At 39.3% G+C, this 21,550-nt stretch overlaps 3 protein-coding genes across 6 annotated transcripts in view; all 3 read left to right on the top strand.

Moving 5' to 3' along the window:
* Nucleotides 1-1,471, top strand: part of cntn3a.2 (contactin 3a, tandem duplicate 2) — a 47,014-nt gene extending 45,543 nt beyond the window's left edge. For all 4 annotated transcript variants that reach the window (XM_085916130.1, XM_085916139.1, XM_085916121.1 and 1 more), the window contains one exon: nucleotides 1,024-1,471. In XM_085916130.1, the coding sequence (XP_085772256.1) occupies nucleotides 1,024-1,121 (98 nt within the window). In that variant the 3' untranslated portion in view covers nucleotides 1,122-1,471. The remainder of the gene's footprint in view (nucleotides 1-1,023) is intronic.
* Nucleotides 1,472-7,890: 6,419 nt separating this feature from the next.
* On the top strand, nucleotides 7,891-15,572 carry exosc10 (exosome component 10). Its single transcript, XM_085919583.1, has 25 exons — nucleotides 7,891-8,057; nucleotides 8,706-8,842; nucleotides 9,339-9,462; nucleotides 9,549-9,653; nucleotides 9,733-9,892; nucleotides 10,064-10,172; nucleotides 10,248-10,323; nucleotides 10,845-10,955; nucleotides 11,047-11,190; nucleotides 11,571-11,761; nucleotides 11,836-11,992; nucleotides 12,131-12,279; nucleotides 12,402-12,452; nucleotides 12,549-12,660; nucleotides 12,735-12,782; nucleotides 12,873-12,948; nucleotides 13,257-13,366; nucleotides 13,469-13,561; nucleotides 13,655-13,723; nucleotides 13,807-13,912; nucleotides 14,306-14,379; nucleotides 14,846-15,020; nucleotides 15,127-15,191; nucleotides 15,282-15,358; nucleotides 15,428-15,572. Exons 1-25 carry the CDS (start codon nucleotides 7,938-7,940, stop codon nucleotides 15,456-15,458), a joined length of 2,670 nt encoding a protein of 889 aa, XP_085775709.1. The 5' UTR covers nucleotides 7,891-7,937; the 3' UTR covers nucleotides 15,459-15,572.
* A 612-nt stretch (nucleotides 15,573-16,184) lies between these two features.
* srm (spermidine synthase) lies at nucleotides 16,185-20,845 on the top strand. Its single transcript, XM_085919585.1, has 8 exons — nucleotides 16,185-16,518; nucleotides 16,786-16,906; nucleotides 17,005-17,097; nucleotides 17,438-17,591; nucleotides 17,792-17,875; nucleotides 19,422-19,567; nucleotides 19,641-19,763; nucleotides 19,861-20,845. Exons 1-8 carry the CDS (start codon nucleotides 16,388-16,390, stop codon nucleotides 19,876-19,878), a joined length of 870 nt encoding a protein of 289 aa, XP_085775711.1. The 5' UTR covers nucleotides 16,185-16,387; the 3' UTR covers nucleotides 19,879-20,845.
* The last annotated feature ends 705 nt before the right edge of the window (nucleotides 20,846-21,550 follow it).

Below are 21,550 nucleotides of genomic sequence, written 5' to 3'. Positions count from 1 at the left end.
TATTCACCCACAATAAATGCAATGTGTTATTTCAATATTTTATGTTTCATACTACTAAGCACCCTGACCATGATTATTTTACTCTTCTTAAGTTGTTCTCAAAATGAAGTAACTTCACATTTTTCAAATCGTTTTTTAAGTAATTACATTTGATCCTGATTTCAAACAAAATTGCGCGAGTCCTCAGGGCACTCAGTGGGCCAAACGGGTTCACAGTATATATGGCTGAATATTGTTGGACAATTCATATCTGTCTCAGGTTAACTTCCTCTATTACCAAATGAAATGACTCCACACACTCGTGGCTCATCTTCAAGTGTAAATAATCATTTACTCATAAAGCTACATTTTATGTTCGGTCCCCCAAAAACACGTGTTGAGAGAGGCATGAGTCAAAATATTGTATGAAAAAAAAAAGATTGCTTTAAGTGCTCTTATTTTTAAGGGAAATGTATTCATAGACACTGCTAAGCATGATGTTTTGTTCTGATATAAATCATATTCTTCTCGACATTATGAGCTCACTGCATTTTAATTCTAGATGACCTGTGTTGGCAGTAAGTTGAGCACAGATGGAATATTGGTAAAAAATGAAAAAAAAGAGTGTGAATAGAAAATGCAATCTTACCAGAACAAAGTTGTCGTAGTTTTCTGTGTACGGTGTTTTAATATCATGAGAAACATTAATTCATTGTTTGTCATTATTATTATTATACTTTGTATATCAAGTTTGTTATTGGAACTTTGCGACTTTACTCAGGCATTCATACTTATTTGTGTCACCTTAATACTGCTATAGACATAGGCGCCATCCACGACTGAATAAACCATTTCAATCCAGTCTTGCAATGTCTGTGTCAAATGCCACAAAAAGCTTTTTTTTCCACCTCGCTCCATCAGCTAGGTCTGGCTGGGTCGTTTTAACCATCTGTATCTTTCAGTGCAATCACATTTGAACTAGCAAGCACTGATCAGCTCAGATAGCTATTTAACATAAGATTGTACCTTCTGTGTGTGCTACAGGTATGAGTGCTCGCGGCTCGAGAGCCTCGAATGCGGACGCATCGCTGCCCTTCCTGCTCCTCGCCAGTGCAATATCAACATTCAGGTCGATACTGTGATGCATTTGCTCTGTCTTTTTGCTTTGGAAGTGTGCTATTTTAGCAGGGATGAGGTCGAAGAGGAGTCGAAGCACTGTCCTTGTCCATTTCAGCCTTTTGTTTTGTCTCTACTCTAGAATGATGCAGATGCCTTACTTCCATTCATGTGCCGCAGTAGTTTTAGCTTTCCTATCATTTTGCTCCCAGAAACAGACTCTCATGAGGATTTTTGTGTATTCCGGACAACGGCAATGAGAAGTGGCGTTTTGTATTTAAGGGTTTTCCTCCCTTTGTCTAAATTGGCAAGCAGGAGCACAATCCTTCACACGCGTCTGTGCCTTTCAAGCTCATTGACAGAGGAGAACGACACTCACAGCCATCTTCCTCTTTACTTGCTTGTCGGAGGTCCCGTCCCAGATTTCAACTCATAAAAGTCAATTTACCTTGTGTGATTTGATTATGGAGCGCTCCGTTTAGCATGAGGGTTCCTCAAGGATTTTATGCTTCAGAGCAGTCCTTGTACTTTCCTACAAACTGATGGATTGGACTTTTACTGTGTATCTGCAAGGAGATTGCGTCAAATGGGTCGTCGGGTACTTTTACTTCAGACTTGTGCTGTAGCTTTGGTGGGAGGTGTGAGGATGAGGATCAATACATCGCAGATAACTGAAACAAATAGATGGCACTTTATATGACAGCAGATTAGTAGATACATTTGGATAGATCACAAATGACTATGACCAAAATAATGACAGGTCCTGTGCTGGTGTATTTTTGAGCTTGTGCACACGAAGGGTAAAAAATCAAAAGGTTTATTGCTACAGTAAACGGTGGTCAGTATCTTGTAACCATATGGAAGGTCTTGGTACCTCTGTGGGTATTCAGTACCATGTTTGGAATGCAATGGAAACAAAAGAATTATGGAGAAATTAAGCAGTTAAGCATTTGGAAGTCATGTTTTTCTTTGTTTTGTTTTTTTATCTCCGTAACACCATAATAACTTGGACAGTTTACACTTCCCATTACTGGCAAAAAAATAATTAAGTTTAGCATCATTTGCAATTAACCAGATCTCTTTCACTTGTCTTATTACCACCATTATTCCCTTCATTTTAACATTTCTTAATAACTTTTTGTTAATTGTTTTATTATTAGCAAGGCATAATGTTTTTGAAAAGCCAGCTTTATTATGACTAGAGTTTGTCATTTCACCCTCGACAGTCTTTTAATGCATCTTACCTACAGTATATTACCTTTTGTAGTATTTGGATTGTTTCAGGTGAAATCCACGTATCTCCAAAGTCACATCTTTTCTGAAAAAAAAGTTGTTTGGCTTGGGAAACGCTGCATCGTTGGTACAAAATTGGTATTGTACTTTATTGTTATCAAATATTATTGTGCACCAACATCAACATAAAACCACCCCAAAATTATGCTAATTTAATATGCTTAATATGCTTTAATATCACAATTCATTATGCTGTCAATATTTAAAATGGTTGGGCACGTCACTGGCAGCGGCCAGCCACACCACAGTCGATTCCCTGACCAGATGACTGTGGTTACATCCGCTCCTTTTCAATGACCCATAAGTGCGTCATAAATAAAACAATGAGCTGATAAACTCTACACCCAAACTTAATTGTATGTCTGATGGGCTTCCTTTTGCACAGACGCATTACAGCAAACTCATCCAATGTGTCTAGCTACAATATTTACACACATTGTTCAGAAAAAAATAGAGACTTTTAATTTGGCGATAACTCAATGCAGCGTGGCTCTCACTTATTGAGGCAGTTTTGTGACACTCTTGAGACAGTTTGAAGGCTAATTGATTTGTTCTCTAGCAAGTTTAAGCATTTTAAATTGATTAATAACGTGTACAAATAAAAGAAGGAAGCGAGAATGGACCAATGGTATCGACTTGTGAGAATATGAAATTAATGATATTTGGAGACATGGGAGCCTGACAGTGGTGATATCATACGTACATAGTGTGTTATTTGCCCCTTTTTAATTTTGAAGGGTTGCAACACTCCCAGACTTGTCCCCAAACGCTCTATAGAATACTGCACAAAATGTCATTTCTTTTCTTTTCATTTAATGGTTTAAGTGCAACACTTTGGAGCATGGAGTGTGTCGTTGGCGGAAATCAACAAAAGTTAGTCCATTTCCAAGCATAATGTCGGACTAGACTTTTAGTGCATTGTTCTCGTAAATTATTGCCGGAACACATCACAGTATTTATATTCTCTTTCTCTCCCTCCTGAAGCAAAGTTCCATTATCCTGTCAATTTGCCAGCGCAATTTGAAAATGTCACTTTGAGTTCTGGGAAAACCGTGACAAGCCTTCTTTGTTTTCATGCCTGACATTTTTGTTCAATTAATAAGGCATACACTCAGCAAATTAATCAATAGTGAAATCCATCTGGGCGACGCCATTGCCCAGCAACTTATTTGTTTGCAGTCAGCAGGGGAAGTTTCAAGAGCTGCCAAAACAACAAACAAAAAATACATGCCAGTCTGATCGTCGCCCTCTCGCCACTGGCTTATTTGGCAAAGTGTATGTTCAGCTGTGTTTATCACTTTGTGAATCTGTCCGTTGTTGTCTGTTGGATTGGCTTCTTTACAGTATGTGCAGTATCCGTCGTCATTGTTGGTTGTATTCAAGCCAGCCACATTTATTTCATGTGTTAAATGTCCTTTTAATGGCCAGTGGGTTTTACATCAGCTATACAACAACATGTGCCATGCGGCTCCGTTTAAACACTGATTTGATGAATGGAGAATCCAGACAGATGCCATTATTGAGCAGACATCAAAGCAGCTTCATAAATTTGAGCAGGACTGAGGGAAGAAGTAATGTGCCAAGATTTGTCGCTCATTGAGATCTTAAAGGAAAGCGACATTGACGAACACAAGTTAGAATCGCGTGTTTCTCTCAAACAACTTCAGGTGTGAAGGAAAGGGATCTATTTAAAGGCCGCAGTCTTTGCATTAGAAAACAAAATTGCTTCCTTCAATCATTCACATTTGTTGTTTTTACATCTTTGTATGCAGTTCTTTTGTGTACATGATTACATTAAGGAATGTCATTTTACCAATCTTTACACAGGAAACATATCTTTCAGTTTTGTATGATTGTATATTGAAAAGTTTAAAAAGAAAAATGCATTTCTAATGTGCGTTTTGGGTCCAGCAAAGCAATGGCGACATCTCTGTTTTTGTAAATTACCAGTGCAGTGGCGATGTTTAATGAATTAAGTGTGAGCGCTGCCAGGCTCTTGCACTCTTTGTTTTATTGACCTTGATTGTTTGGATTTTTATTTTCTTTAGCAATTCTGCACAAAGGTCAAGTGTTGTTTTCAAAGAAATAAGGACATGCTGGCAAAATTATGTACTTGTTGAAGCAGCGCCCGGCAAAGGGAAGACTAATAATTGAGGTGGTGTCAATTCTCAGTGGAACTTGAAAAATACATGAGCAGAAAGTAACAATTTCCAGGGTTGCAAACAGGCTTTCAATGGCTTTTAATTCGGATCAGAGACAAAAAGCCGCAAAACTGATTACAATGTGACAAAATGACAAGCCGCGTGCCCCGAACATGACAACGCTTGGCCTTTCTCTTCTCTCTTGTATGTATTTTGCCATGCAAGTGATCTCTGTGAGATCGTGGCTGGAGGGTTTTCATATTGAAAAGTCATTTGCTGATCTTGATATGCTGAAGCAAGCCGTGCATGTATAATATTGTTTGGTGCATTTGTGTTTTCTAAATGAGGCAGTTAATAAAAACATACAAAATCAACTGAGATTTTGGACTGCATTTGTCTACACTATACAGCACATAATGTGACTGTCATTTTCCGCATCGGCAGCTTTATTGTCTTTTACTGCAGGTCAAAAATATGTGGTGCCTTAGGGGAATAGAGAAGCTCTAAATTGCAAAATATGATGACATTTTTGCCATTTTTAATTAATTGGTAGTTGTCCTATTTGTTGAACTCAATCTCATAAAGGAATTTATGACATGGAATCCAATGCCTCTGCACTGAGGCATCTTTCATGAACTGGTTATTCTTATTCTCTGACGTACGTAAAAAGACCATTTAAAAAATGAACACAAGTTCGCCAGCTTCATGAATGAAAGGGTGCAGAATGATGGATGGAAGGAGATTTCAAAGTTGAATATTAAGTTGCTGACCCAGCTTTCACAAGCATGTGACATTGACTCAACTCAACTTAGAGTGCTTTAAAATAACCATTGTTCCATACAAAGTGAATAAAAATCAGTCATACAATAACAAAAGGTTTTAAAAAAATCAATAACACAAATACAGCGAACAACATAAAACAATAAAACAAAACTGAGTCAAAAATTATAGTCATGGACAAATAGAGGGGGGTTGCTTAACATTTAGCAGGTGGTCATACTAAAGAGAGGGACCCGTAATAGAAAAGGCTCGATCCCCTCTGGGTTGTTGGTCCTTGGGACCTGCTGTCATGTCTGTGAAGTAGCAAGCAGGCGCATAGGGCTGGCTGGAGGAGCTCAGAGAGGGAAGCTGAGACAAAACCATTTGAATGCATTTAAAGGGGAAGTCAACCCCCACATTTTCTTTGCAATAATGTAGTATGTGCCTCCACCTAGTCTAAACAGGACATTCTTATAAATATCCTGTTTATAGAATATGAGTTAGGCAACAAAATTCACCCATTTTGTCACTTGCTATCGACTGAAGATGACATCACAGTTGCCAGCCAGGTCACAACCAATTATGGCTCAGCTTCAGATAACTGGTGGGCAGGTACTCCAAATACAACTATTTGCATACACATCATAAAAAATTCAATATTCACAAAATCTAGTCTTGCAAGTGTACAATTTCATTGAAGTTCACAATTGCTGGAGTCCACACCGTTAGCGCTAAAACAACAGAATGACGTGCAAAGCTACTGTGAAATATTGATTCAGGCAGTGTTGCAGAGATGCTTTTAAGATAATAAGAAGCAGAGGAGCCTGTGGCGAGATCAATGAGGAGAGGAAGTGAGAAAAAGAGAGGTTTCTCCTCACACATCGCAGATCATCCATAACGAGCTGGGGTGTCAATACTCTGCGATGGCTCTTCACCTCCATGTATTGAACACCGTGTCAGGAAACTGAAACTTTCTTTTGCAGTGCAGACAGCAGGAAATCTTCTGCACACTCAACCTGCTCCCCTTTCTATGTATGTGTATTGCTGAACTGCATCTTGTGTTGATTTTCTCTTCTATCTAGGGATATCGGCTGAGACGGCATATACTCCCCTCATCAGTGAAGATGTTGGCGGCAAATCACATCCATCTATTTTCCATGGTGCTTGTCCTCATTAGAGGATGTTGGTGAGCTAGAGTCTACAACAGCTGAATTTGGGTTAGAAGTGTAGTACATGCTGGATTGTTGCCAGCCATTCGCAAAAATGGCATGTGAAATTAATCACAAACATTCATTGTCACACAATAACGAGTTGTCCATTTTGACCCTGGACCTTCAGTGGGGAACACTATCATGTCACAATCTTAAAGAATCAATACTGTACAAAAAACAATCGAATAGCACATACTTGTGTAAAATACGTTATTTGGAAATGTTCAGAATAGATATCACTGGTAAAAAAAAAAAGTAATCCCTTGTGTCCCTAAACATATTTTTAAAGCTTTTATGATTTAATGTATAATTTTTTTCACCACATCAGGTCTTTGAGATATTCTCTTTTTTTGTTTAAGTTCAACCCATAAAGGTTTGCATAGTATGGACTTTAGCAGATTTCAGGAAAAAACATCCACCTGTTGCTGAATCTAATTCTTAATTCACTAACAAAAATATAACCAAATATATTATTTTATTATTGATATTATCATGGTTAATAGTATTATTTTCTTATTGATAATGACATGACAAAAACTAGAAAATGTAATATTGAATATATTACCATGCTCAGAGCAACCAATTAGGACGGAAAATGCACTTATTTCTCTATGAAGGATACATTTTCATTTTAATTGGAATTGTGAATGACCCATTGCTTCTGTCGTTTACGTTACATGGGCCAGCACTGCAACCATGGGCAATTTATCTTGACGCTGCATTACTTGTTCTCAAATCTGGTTGGGTGTTTATGAAAAGGAAGAAAAGAATGACCACAAAATAAAGAGAATAGGTTGTTGGGAAAAGGTTAACTCGATTTTTGGAACAAATATTAAAGTTTAGTTTAAAAATGTAGAAACTAAGGTCAGTGCTTCTGGTGGTTTAGGCCAACAGGGAAGACAAGTTCATAAGCGCCCTCTGTTGCATTCAGGTCACCCACAGATAATTTGAAGACTTTTAATTACCACCAGACAGACTACGCAAACTCCACACAGGAGCTGAGACACAGTGCTCACCGCCATTTCAATGTGAGGCCACAGAAACAGATGGCAAATGTCAACACTGCCTCCCAGTGGGTCCAGAATCTTGATGCAGTCAAAGATTTGTGCCCCTGAGCAGAACGAGCGTGATAATTCAGTGAAAAACATGACCAATTACCCAAATGTCATGAAAGCAAGCCGAGCATATTTAAATAGTAAAAAAAAACAACAACATCACAACCAACAACGATAATAACAACAACAACGTGCTATTACTGATTTGTTACATACTGTTCATTCAAGATCATTTGAGACTGTAGTTGCGTTTTGTTGCCACTACATGCCACGTCGCTACCGAGCGTAAAATGCACATTTGGGTCCAAATAGCGGCGTAAAAGAAGCAAACAAGGAAGCTCGTCGGTCAGTGTCTCACATGTACACAAAATACACACACCACGATGTCTTCTTTAAAAAAGAAAAAGGCCGTCACAAGCAGTTGCAACACTAATTCCGACGTTCCAGAAGGAGAAGAAAAAGAGTTCTGTCCTGGTTACAAAGATGTCGATGCTTTCGTTAAAGTAAGTGTTTTGTCCGTGTGGGTTTTAAGGAGCAAGGACTAATGAGACTAGCAACGTGGATGCACGTTACTTCGTTTTGGTTTCACTTCTATTTCAGTAACAGATGTTTTAACTGAAACTAGTACTATTGTGTGAAAATGTCTGTACGAGTGGTTATTGGCGATTAATCGATTCAGTGTTATAAGACATTAAAAGTACTCAAGAAATGTTTCATTATAAAGTCATTGTATTATTATAAACGATATTCTTTTACATCTAACAACACATGCCTACATTTTCAAGGTGCCTTTCCAGGCTACCTTACCTACTGAAGATGAACTTGATAACTGCATCGACAAAAATGAAAACGCTAAAATGAAACGTCACAATACACAAAATAGGACATCTTAATTTTTCCTAATATCTTGGCACAGCTGTCTTGTTAGTCAAGTACCTTGGATACATATGTTTGATTTGAAGATGTATTTTTGGTTATTTAAAAACATAATGAATATAAATGCATGTAGGCCTACCGTGACACCCCAAGTAATATATAACGTCTCTGATGCATGACTGTTTAAAGAACATTTTGACAACTCTGACCTGGGATGCAAATAAAAGCAAAAGCATCCTTGAATGTCTAAAATGGCACCTGTCTCTTCTTTGCAGTATGGGTTGGGCTCAGTATTGTTGGCCACCAAAGCATCTGGCGGCCTGCCTCAAGCTGGAGACGACTTTGATTTCTATCGGAGCTTTCCCGGTTTTCAGGAATTCTGTGAAGTTCAAGGAGATCAGCTCTTGCTTTGGTGAGTTCTTCAAGCGTGATGATTCTCCCTTTAAGGCAATAAACCTCAACCTGTCAGAAACTTTCCCTGTGGTATTTCCACAGGCATTTACATCTGCATCTAATACACATTGTAGAAAATCATGTTTTTAACATTTTTAATGAGACACCAATTTAATAGTTTTGCCAAGGTATTCCAACTGAAAGACTGAAACAGATTAAAGTGCAAAATACTTAATATTTGGTTCAAAATCATTTGCTTGCAAAAACTGCTTAACCGATATAGATTAAGCTTGATGCAGTTACTGTCAGTAAAGGATTTTATTAAGTCTTATTCACCTAAATCTATTTAAACTATCTGTTCCAATACTTTTGCACATCTAATACGCTAGCACCAGATTCACGCGTATGTATATACTTGAATATGAAAGGGGAACTACTGATTCACATTCCTCTTTTGGATGTCTTTCGAAGAAGAGTAGACTGTATCTCCTGACATTAATATGTATCTGTGTTAGCATGAGTCAGATCATGCAACATCACAACTGTCGATCTCGCATGAGAGACTGCGATAAGCTCACCGGGCTGGAGGAGAGGTTCGACATGGTTGTGGACTCCAACGATGTAATCCTGGAGAAAGTGGTATGTGCTACAATTTTTCAGTGTCACAGATTGTGTTACAAAATGCTTGCTACAAAGCAACTTGAGAAATTGCATCCAAATCTCAGGGGATTCTTCTGGATGAGGCTGATGGCGTGAACAGGAGCCAGCAACCTGTCATGCCCGCAGGCTTTCAGCCTCCCAAGATTGTCGTCTCCAGCTGGAATCGCAAGGTTGGCCCATTCTCCTCTCATCGTCTGGATATGTTTGTCTACCTCTCATCTGAGCTAATACGGTCCTTGTATTGATCAGGGTTCGAGTTCTGGAAGTCGCGCTGAAACGTTCAGACTGCTCCAAGCCAAGAATATTCAAAGGCCTCAGCTGAAATTCAAGGAGAAAGTTGACAATAGCAACACACCATTTATTCCCAACATTTTCATCAAGCCCAATGCGCTCAAACCGCTTCCCTCATGTAAGGTGCTCTTCATATTACGTATAGCTATTGTAATATGTGTGAGATGTTAGCACAAAATATTTCATATTTCTCACAAGAGATCAACAAGTTAAAAAATGGTTCCATTGAGTGTTGTTAAACATTTTCCATTCCTTACCAGTTCTCTTGCTCCTTTTTTCCTGAGGACAGATTTCACCACCAAACACATGCGGAAAGAGAGACCGGAAGATCTTGATGTCCCGGCGGCATTGGCTGACTTTATTCACCAACAGCGAACACAAGAACACATAGAAGACATGTAAGAAGTTTACCATGATGGACTGTTTTTGCCCTTTGCATGTTTTTTAAAGTCACTTAATCTTTTCTCCAAAAGGTTTGCACACCCTTACCAGTCTGAATTGGATCATCTTACAGTGCCTGATAGCCTTCTGTCCAAGACGGAGCCCAAGGTAGGCAAACTGAAGCCTTTCAGCCATGCCACCCTCTCATTATCTCATCATTATGAGATATACATTTAAAAGTTGTTTGAAAAGTGTATTAACTTGTTTTCCAGAATGAAAGCCTTTCAAAATGGCACCGTTCAATAGCCCTGAAGAAAACGCCAGAATAAATAACAATTAACAACATTCCCGCATTTTGTAAAAAATCAAATTCATAATTATTCAGGTAAAATTCTGGCACTCAAAAAAATTAAACATCTTAGTATTTAAACCCAAATTGTCCACTTCTGGTGGTCATGTTTATTGCGTGTGATGTCTTCGATTTGATGGAAGGGGCGTTACAAGAGTTTTTAAATGTCATGTTTGCTTTCTTAAATCTGCAGGTTGGTTATAAAATAGCGCTTGACAGCACTTTAGTTTAAAATTCCATTTGTGTGAATTTCAAATTTATATTAATTATGTAATATATTTTTAAGCACGTGTCCCTGCCAACAGATTGTTGTCTCACCCACATCTGTTTCCAATTGTAGATGTACAAAACTTTGGAAGAGACTCCCTGCTTGTTCATTGAGACACTGGAAGAGCTAGTGGCTCTGAGTGAGAAGCTCAACGAGGTGTCTGAATTTGCAGTGGATCTCGAGGTACGTACAATCTCCGTTTGACACGAAATCGATGCCAATGATCAAGGCCCGGTATTATTTGCCAGCTAACATCTCGCCAACTGCTTGACAGCACCATTCATACAGGAGCTTTCTGGGAGTGACCTGTCTGATGCAGATCTCCACCAGAGAGCAGGACTTCATCATTGACACCTTGGAGCTCCGCAGTGAGATGTACATCCTGAATGAGTCCTTCACCAACCCCTCTATAGTCAAAGTATTGCCATTGCTTTGCTAATTATCTTGTTTTTTTTGTTTACATCAAGATGGCGCTTTGTGAGGACATCATACTAATCATATTATTGATTACCGTTGGTTCAGGATTATTTATCATTATTTGTGATTCGGCTCTTCAATCTATTTTTTGAAACTGATGATACTGATCATTTTTGCCAGTGTTATCGTATCGTCTGTATCATTGCATTGAAATGCTTGCACAATGACGCATCGGTAAAAGTGGTGACCCACCGACAGTTTATTTTCTCCTTTAAGCATTGTGGGCAGGTGTAGTTTGGCCATGTTTGTGTTAATTGAATGCAATGCAATCATTATGAATTCATGCAGTGTATAAATAATTACGCTGATTTTAACCGTCAGGTGTTTCACGGAGCAGACTCGGACATTGAGTGGCTCCAGAGGGACTTCAGCTTGTACGTGGTCAACTTGTTTGACACGCACCAGGCCAGTCGAGTGTTGAACCTGGCCAGAAATTCGCTTGACCACCTGCTCAAGCACTACTGTGGCACAGATGCGGATAAGCGCTATCAACTCGCTGATTGGAGGATCCGGTATCGTGCCTTTTTCTGTTTGATCTTGTTCTGTGGATGCTGTAGTCGCTCAAACCACGGTCTTGATTCCACAGGCCCCTGCCGGATGAGATGGCACACTATGCCCGCAGCGACACCCACTATCTCCTCTACATCTATGACTGTATGAAGGCGCAGCTCTTGGACTTCAACCATGGCCAGCCCGGTCTGCTGCAGAGTGTCTGGAACAAAAGCAAAGACATTTCCCTGAAAGTTTGTACAACTTTGTCTTGCTGCGCCAAAGAAATTGAAATGCCACTTTGATATAGTCGTCTTTAGTGCTTGTCCTCTCTCGCGCTCGCTCTCTCTAATATTTCTCTTAATTCCCACTGTGTTCCTTCTCCCACACAGAAATATGCAAAGCCAATATTCACAGAGGAATCTTATCTGGAGGTCCAGAGGAAGCAGAAAAGGTCTTTTAACACCCAACAGCTCGCTGCCTTCAGACTATTGTTCGCCTGGAGGGACAAGCTGGCTCGGCAGGAAGATGAAAGCACTGGGTAGGGTGTTTGGAGATGGATCGCAACTGTTTAAGACAGGTTTTCACAGCCCACGCGTTCAGTGGAAGATCTTACTGTACTCTTCTCAACTCAGTTGATGTTTTTTCTATCTTTTTTGGTAGATATGTCTTGCCCACCCACATGATGATCAAGATATCTGAGGAGCTGCCCAAGTAAGTTGACTCAGTTTCCACACTCATCTATTTGTTCAGTCCATTCTCACTTTAATTCATAAACTCAGCACCGTGTTTTTTTTATTTTCTGCTCAGAGAGCCTCAGGGCATCATTGCCTGCTGTAGCCCTGTCCCCCCAATGGTGAGGCAGCAGGTCAATGAGCTCCATTTGTTAGTGCAGGAGGCTCGAGAAATGCCTCTCCTCAAGGTGAGAAGCATTCCATCCCGTCAACTCTTGCCCTGCTTTTGTCATTCGTCACCACTTTGGGTTTCTGCACGCAGGCTGAAATTGTGATACAAAAAACAAAAGGACTGACACCAATAAGGACGGTGAGAAACTTGTCAGTTGCAAAAGAGCAATTTGCATGCAGCAGATGCTGAATGTTTGCAATTATTATAATTTTGCTGTTCCTGTTGCAGCCAAAGGTTACGTTGTTTGGCCCTCATGATACATCCAGGGTCCCCGAAGGCACTGAACGTCACCTTGCTGCTGATGGTGAGCTGTACTCTCGATAGACATTTATTTAAAAAAGAAAAAGAGCCAGGTTCCATCCATCAAAAACCGTTAGCTGGCTGTGATGCACATGTTGAAGCAACAGTTTTTTCTACCTAATCAAATGATGATTAAAAACAAACAGTTCTTGAAGACTAGTGGCAAATGCATTGAACCTAAAAGTTACATGGAACCGAATTGTATTCAGGCACCAATTCCTACGTGAAGCAACAAAGGGGTTAGGAGACTTTGAAGCACACTGAGATTCCTTGGTTTTAGCCATTTATCTGTCACCTCTTTTTCCTCCTCAGAGCTGCCTGTTAAACAAGGAGTGCTCTTCTCTGATGACGACCACAAGTCTGACACCGATGTTGAGAAAATACATAGTCTCGTGGCATCTGCCAAAATTACTTTGTTTGAGGTAACCTTAAAGTTTCCTCCAAATGTATTAATTATGAAGCTTTCGGCAGCTAGGTGAGCCACTAGTAGACAAATGTGTTTGGTTTTTTTTTCTTGTTTGCAGGAACCCGAAGCAAAAGAAATCGTAAAGTCCATTTCTGTGGCTCAAATGAAAGCTAGACGAATTATCAAGTCCTTTGAAAACCCTTTTCGAATGGTAAGTGTTGACCAGACACTAGCCCAGCTAGTAGATAACTGGGTTATCATGTACTAAACCCAGGCACGATATTTACTTGTTCTGTGATTTCAGTACTTGCCTTCCAGTGGCGTGCATGTCAATGAGAATGCAAAGTTAGACCCTTCTACAAAGATATTTGAGGTACAGCAAAGTAAATGGAGCAATAGTTTGAAGCAAATGCGGAATTAAAGCAGAAACCTAAGCAAGCTGTCTTGTTTTTCCAGATCAGTCAAAGATGGAAACTGCGGACTATGGAACAACAGCAGAGGGAGCTGGAGTTAGCAAAGAAAGCCAAGGAGGAAGCAAAGCAACAAGCAAAGAAGGCAGCAGGTAACATTGTCTTGAATTTACGAGTAAGTGTGACCAATTTGCTTATGATAGAAACAAATTTAAATAAAATGTGAACCTATTCTGTAATCTTTATATATACATGCGTGCGTTAATTTTTTAATTTTATTTATTTTTCCTCAACTATGCACCGAAAGTGAACATGCAGTCAGAACTCGGTAACTTCCCCAAACAACCAGAGTTAACCTTGGCTCCTCCCTGATATTCGAAGATTGATTTCTCACCTCTACTCATTTGCTTTACACCAATTACTGAAGGGCTTTGCTGCCATCTTGTAGCATCGTAGACTGTCAAAGAACACAAAAGTCATTTGTCCATGCTTCCCCTTCAATACTGATGATAATCCAAATGCAATTTTATTGTTGCTTTCTTCAGAGGAACGACGGAAGGCCAAAGAAAGCTACAAAGAGTCCCTGCAGAACGTGGCCACCGTTCGCCAGCAAGCTGCTGTAAGTACTTTTCTCTCGTTCTTTTTCGATTCAGCTCTACTGCACTGTCCGTGTCCCTTTTAGAAAATTTCCCATGTTCCCGGCACATGGCTTACTTGAATGTCCACTCTGACATTTGATGACTCGCAAAAGTTCTGTTTATGCCTGTCACATAATGCATCTGGGGAGGAACGCTCAAATTGGAAAGAGATATGTCCGTCACTTGTCAAACACTTGTGTTTTAGTTCCTCCACTGATCCCCACCCAAGTTGTTCAGCTCGACAAGCACATCTCATTTGTGCTTTTGTGCTAGTCTGTTTGTATATTGACAATAGTACGTGAATAGACATAATTTGTCGGTGAAAGTTTTGCTCGTAACTCGAATTGTTCGCAAACACATGTGTCCGTAAGTTGAGGTTTTGCTGCGCATTGTACGTATCTCATACAAACTTTCGTGATGATAATAATGGCTCCCTCATTTGATCAGGAATGTGCAAAAGTGGATGGAAAGAAACGTGCGAGGATCCCCAGTGAGCCTGGAGAGTCGACTCCCAAGCCGAGTAAGAAACTGAAATCATCAGAGAAGAAAAAGACCAAAGTTTCTCCTCAGGAAAGCTTCAAGCCTTTTGACTACAGTCAGTCAGACCTCAAAGTGTTTTCCGGTATGGTGTTTCTCATTTTGTATTTATGTAAATAGTAATAAGAATTTTACCACCAGGTTATGTTATTCAGTATATATACTTAACCGGTGTTTTTGTTTTTTTACAGATACTAAATCAAAGGACAACTCACAGTTTGATCCAAACAGGCAAGCCTGTGACCCTAAGAAAAAGGTAGTATATTTATGTATTATTGTTCAAAACAGTAATGTATAATTTACCTGTTTGTTAGTGCTTAGTAGATTGTTTTTTCTCATCTTACAGAAAATGGTGGGTGGGAAAAAGAGTCATTCGGGAGCTGGAAATAGAAGTATGTCATACCTAGCCGGAACCTCAAACAGGTAAATGTTATATTGAAAATCTACATTTTTTAACTATCCCATAACCATTATTTCCTATTTTTTAAACAGAGGATTTCGACACAACTGGCCCAAAAGATAGAGATGTTCTTTTATGCCCTGGGATTTTATCTTTTTTTTTTTATTTCAATTTTTTTTCCTCATCTGTACGAATGTTTTCCTTGTGAATACATTAAAAATAATCGGTTAATAAAAATCGATTGGTTGTCACTTTGTTACGAAAATATATTTAATATACAGAAACTTTTGAAAATACTTCACAAATGCTGAGAGAACTCAAAGTTGTGACATTGTTCCCAAACGCAGAAGATTGGTGTTTCCAGCAGAATAATGTTTCTTGCCACACAGCTTGGTTCATCAAGGTGGCGATGAAGAAGGGACCACGAAGCCAAGAAGCTTGTCATGATCATCCCAATTTGCAGATCTGAACACAATTGAAAACGTCTGCATTACTCGGGACTCGCCAAGACAGTCAAATAAGTATGCGCACAGCACGTTGAAGAGGGAATTGAAACAGATGGGCTGCACAGATGGCATAATGACAGCATTCTTTACTACCTGAGTTGAGACAAGCCATTTGGACCGAACTCCAAGGACCAGGACAACTGTTTGGTCATCGGACTATGTGAGAGATTCTTCAACAGTATGTGTCATGGACCTGAGAAACAAGAAGGATTGCACGAGAGCTAGAGGGACCAACTCCACTCCCCCGCACCTTTGTCGTCCCTTTTCAGAACTGCGCAGGCGCACTGACTCCAACCCCGCATCATCCTCACGTGGGTTTCGGGGCGTCGTCAGCGGTGAAAAGTCTAGCAAACTATGTTGTGTGTGCTCGTATTCCCGTACCCCATTGGATGACTTAATTGTCCAGCGTGACGTCAGGCGTCTGCTATTCGTTCCAAAGGGAAGCAGCATGTATGGCTGTTAGTCATATCGTAAGTGTCAAAACGTTGTCGCGTGTCACGTTGGCTGGTTTATAAACACGTTTACCCGAGCTCGAGGGCGACCGGCATGGACAATATCAGAGACGGCTGGTTTAAGGAGACGTGCACACTATGGCCCGGCCAAGCTACCAGTCTCCAAGTAGACGAAGTCCTCTATCACAAGAGATCCAAATTTCAAGATGTGCTGGTGTTCAAGAGGTGAGTTCTTTACTGTTTCTGCACTGTGCTAACGCTGCTAGCTCTAGTGGGCTACCTGTTGTATTTGTATCACCAAGCTATCTATTTAAGAGGTTAAAGATAATAATGCAACACTTTCCTCATATAACTACGATCGGTAAACTTATCCTAAGGATGTGTACCTTCTGAATTGCATCTTTTTTGTGTGTGCAACGATGTAGAGAGGTTTTGAAATCTACTGTAAAGGACGCTTTTATCTAACGGTTGTCTGCAATTTGTTCATTTCAGTAAAACGTACGGCAACGTGTTGGTACTGGATGGAGTGATCCAGTGCACGGAGAGGGATGAGTTTGCATATCAAGAAATGATTGCCAACCTTCCCCTGTACAGCCACCCTTGCCCCAAGAAGGTAGCAGAATCATTTCATCGGAAAATGACATCTATTTAATGTGGTATTGTCTTTTGTCAATGCTTGAGCATTGTATGACGTGGCTCACCTGTTTAAAGGTACTCGTTATTGGTGGTGGGGATGGTGGCGTGCTGAGAGAAGTGGTGAAGAATCCCCAGGTCGAATCTGTGGTTCTCTGTGAGATCGACGAGGTGAGGGACAATTTTGTGCTCAAATGGAAGGGTTTTGTTGTTGTTGTTTTTTTGGCACAACTTGCTGTTCTCTAACGTTGAGCTGAACAGCAAATTTCACAAAGTTATCAAAGATTTCATCAGCAAACTCCCTTGTTCATGTACCACTTATTTAAACCGTCGTCCCCATCATGCTGCTCATATGTTGACATTTCGAGGGACAATCCTAATTATGTGATCAACATTACCTCACTTTTGAAAAGCTTCAAACAGGACATTCATGCAGGGAGATCCAGTGAAACTTGACTAATATGTGAGTAGCCTATGTTCACAATAAAGGCCATATTTATCTCCTGTGTAGGACGTCATTGATGTCGCAAAGAAGTTCCTCCCGGGCATGGCGAAAGGTTTTTTCAGTCCAAAGCTCACACTCCATGTTGGAGACGGATTCGAGTTTATGAAAAAAAACCAAGATGCCTTTGACGTTATTATTACGGATTCATCCGACCCCGTTGGTAAGTGTAATAAGATCTTACAAAGTGTGTTTGTGTCTATCCTGTAAGTGGTCCGTTCGCCATTGCCCTGTTTAGATAAGAGGATATTGGGAATATTTGTCAACCATAAGCTCGCAGGGAGCCACTTGTATAATTAAGAACTGTACAAACAAGTGTGACTTGACTTGAGTCTTAAGATTTTTATTGTGCTCATGTTGCAGGCCCCGCTGAGAGTTTATTCAAGGAGAGTTATTATCAACTGATGAAGACAGCATTGACAAAAGGCGGAATTCTCTGCTCCCAGGGTACATTTTATTGCATTTCTTTTAGGATTAATGTAAAAAAATCTGTTTTGATTAAAAAAAAAAAAAGTCCATCAAACCGAATCGTGCCATGTTAAAATACTTTTTATAAACATCTCTCCACTTTTTTTGGAGCGATGTTTGAAATTGACTTATTGTAGTGTGGGAATAAACTCATAGTATAGCACCCTCTCAAATTGACACATAACATATGAAACTGGATTGTAATCCTACTGAACAAAATAGAAATGAATCATATCACAGCCCACGTATCGAGAATTTTGTGCTGAATCAGTTTTTCTTGAGAAATACACACCCCTAATTTCTTCACTATGTATTTCTCCAAAGAAATACACTCTCTTTCAGTGTTTCTCAACGAGCATGAGAGAGAAGGGCCGACATTTTCCTATCTTAATTGTTTTGTTTTTTCTGGTGTGGTATTGGAACAAAAAAAAGCCAACTTTACTTCTAAGTATTGTTTTCCAAAAATATTGAAAAATGTATTTGGAGACTGTATTTGGGGGGAAAGCCTTGCAAACTTCATTGACAACTTTTACAGGTGTGTTGCCAACAGTCTTGGCTCTGATTTATTGTATATTGCATGGGTGTTTGTATTTATTAAATGACTGATTCTTTTTCTTCTCCCGCGGACATTCCATTCAAATATCCCACATACTGATGATGAACAAATGTTATGTGGATTCAAGAGACCAAGATAATATTCTATAACCTGAAGCCACGTGCCTAAAAGTGTGTGCCGACTGCTTTGCTTATGTGACATACATAGTATGTTGCATAAGCCACACATGCACACGGGGATCCTATAACCGTGCAGACATGTGAGAACAGTGAGGGGCTAAAGCATTACTGCAGCAGTACATTTCTGTCAGTGGGAAGCACATAGGAAACTCTTAAGAGTGGAACCTTCATCACCCACTCCAAAATGTAATTGGGTTAGACCTAATATGAGGAAGGCCTGTAATTCACCCACGTCACTTATATACTTGGTTCAAATTTCCTTTTGGAAAATGACCAAAATGATCCTAAAATGGGTCCTAAAAGCCAAAATGGCTGACTGTTCATGCGTCTTGCTTTTCAGGAATGGGTATTTTTTGTGTGTGCGTGTATGGGTCTACCAATGAGAGCCATGGGCAAGGATTCCCGTGGGTGCGGTGTTTGCTGCCAGGGACATACATTTTTACCATTTCGGACAGAGCTGCAAAATGTATGCATTTATTGCTACTGCTAAATTATCTGTCAACCAGCTATTTTCAAAGATAATTGTGATGAGTTTGCAATCATAGTTTAACGTTAGTGTCTATTTTTGGTTCATGCTATGAATTTTGGCGGTTCAAAATATTTTTTGAGCGTTATTGTCCTTAACATCTGAGAATGTCTTGGATTGACTGTAATGCAAAGGAAACAAAACAATCCGAAGAGCCATTTGGCCAGTTTATCCCTTCCATGTTTCAGTCTCTGTGTGAAATTTGACAAAATATATCCCACAAGCACCAGTGCTCATTTTAGACTGTTCTTGTCATGTGTGCAGGAGAGTGTCAATGGCTACATTTGGACCTGATAAAGGAAATGCAAACTTTTTGCAAAACCTTGTTCCCAGTGGTAGACTACGCCTACGGTACCATCCCAACTTATCCCAGTGGCCAAATTGGATTCATGCTCTGCAGTAAGAATCCTGTGAGTGTCCCGTCTCCCCAGAAATAAACTTGGTCGCTTATTTCCACTTGACTGATTCAAATGATTATTTCAGGAAACGCATTTCCAGAAGCCGGTGAAAGAGCTCTCAAAGGGAGAACTGGAAAGCATGAACCTGAAATATTACAATACAGAGATTCACAAAGCAGCATTTGTCCTTCCTGAGTTTGCAAGGAAGGTCAGTGTGATTAACAAATGATGGAGGGAGGACAGATACCATTTTCAAGAAAAGTAGTTCTGATCCTTTCCTACTTTCTTTCCATGGTGGTTGACAGGTCCTCAAAGAAGCGTGATTGGCCACAGCAGAGCAGCGGGTTCATCCTCCACCGGCTCCAAATACAGCTTCCCCTCCTCTTCTTAGCACCCGTTCCCTTTTAAGTGTAGTTTTCTCAAGATTTCAAGATGGGTTTGTAAAGTGGGGTCAGTCAGTTGCCCCCTGTTTCTCTCCACCCTTCCTGACCTAAACACCACCTGTGTTTATTTCCTCATGTGTTGCATTACCTATGTTCATCATAAGCTTGTCTCATAAACAAATGATGATGATGCCATCCAACACTGACCTCATGCTCAAGGACTGTACTGTTTCAAAATGCGTTCTAACATTGCATGTAATTGCAATGTATCGCTGCAGTTTCAATGGAAATCTTCTGTGCTCATTGGAATGTCAGCGCATGCCGGCTGAGTATGTCGAGTGTACAAACACACCCTCATAAATTCTGAAAAGATTGCGCCTCAATACATTCTCAATCTGGTTGTGTACGTGTTAAGGTATGAGGTAGCATTTGCTGCCTTTAAAAACACAACAGCTTCATACTCTATTTTTGTATGAATGATGCGTTTCATTTTTAGAACAGAAGTTGCAACATTTGTTCAAAAGCTAAGTTATGCAATTACTGGGGGTTTGGCTAATGGTAGTTTGGCTAATGGGATTTGGACTGTGTTAAACTTTACTGTGGGAAGCCATTATATTACAGTGTGGTTGCTTAGCTTACATCTGAAACCAATTACTGTGAATCTTAAAAGATTTTTTAAAATAAAACTCATTAATTGTAATAGATTTGTTGAATCAATTGTGACATACTTTTGCGTAGTTCTGGCTGCAAAGCTCAATCCATTTTCAAAGATCTCAGCAATTCCCAACCACTGTTGGGTGCGGCAAATGTTACATTAATATTATATATATATATGTGTATGTATATATGTATACATATATGTATATATATATGTATACATATATATATATATGTATATATATATATATATATATATATATATATAATATATATATATATATATATATATATATATATATATATATATATATATATATAAATTAAGATGTAGGCTCTTAGCTTAATTGAGGTAATGTTACAAAAATATAACAAATAGAAGTACAGACATTTTTTGGGAAGGGATTTCTGTCTCTGTTGCACTTTCATCTTCCAGACACTAGATGACAGCCTTTAATTTGATGTCGGTCCAAGTGAGGTTTCAATGTTTTTGCATTTCTCCATTTAATATTTTTGCAAATTATTGTTGAATGTATTTGTTATTGACTGTACTGTCAGTTATTGATTTCCTCGTGGTGATTTTACAGATGTAACATTTTTGTATTGTAATTTTTGCTATGCCAGCAGATGACAGTAGTTATCTGAATTGCACAGAGATTTGCAAAGAGAAATCTCAGAAACAATTTGTTCTCTTTGGTGTAAAGGTTATAAGATCTTATTACTTTTTTTTTTTCAGAACAAAGGAAAAAAAGTGTATTGTGAAAATATTACCAAGACAAGCAAAGCCAGGCAAGCATAAAACTGAACTTCAAAAAAGTGCATGAGCAGAAATTCTGGTAAATAATACAGAAATAATAAATACATGAATAAATAAAAGCTGATGAATGTGCGCTATATAATAAAGAAACTGCAATCTTTAAAAAAAAAATACAGCCCACAAGAAGGGATGTCCCAA

The sequence above is a fragment of the Syngnathus leptorhynchus genome, chromosome 1 (genome assembly GCF_054491065.1).
Source record: "Syngnathus leptorhynchus isolate UIUO chromosome 1, UIUO_Slep, whole genome shotgun sequence".
In the NCBI taxonomy this organism is placed as follows: Eukaryota; Metazoa; Chordata; class Actinopteri; order Syngnathiformes; family Syngnathidae; genus Syngnathus; species Syngnathus leptorhynchus.
Note: the sequence above shows the minus strand (reverse complement) of the source record. Positions and strands in the feature narration are given on the sequence as shown.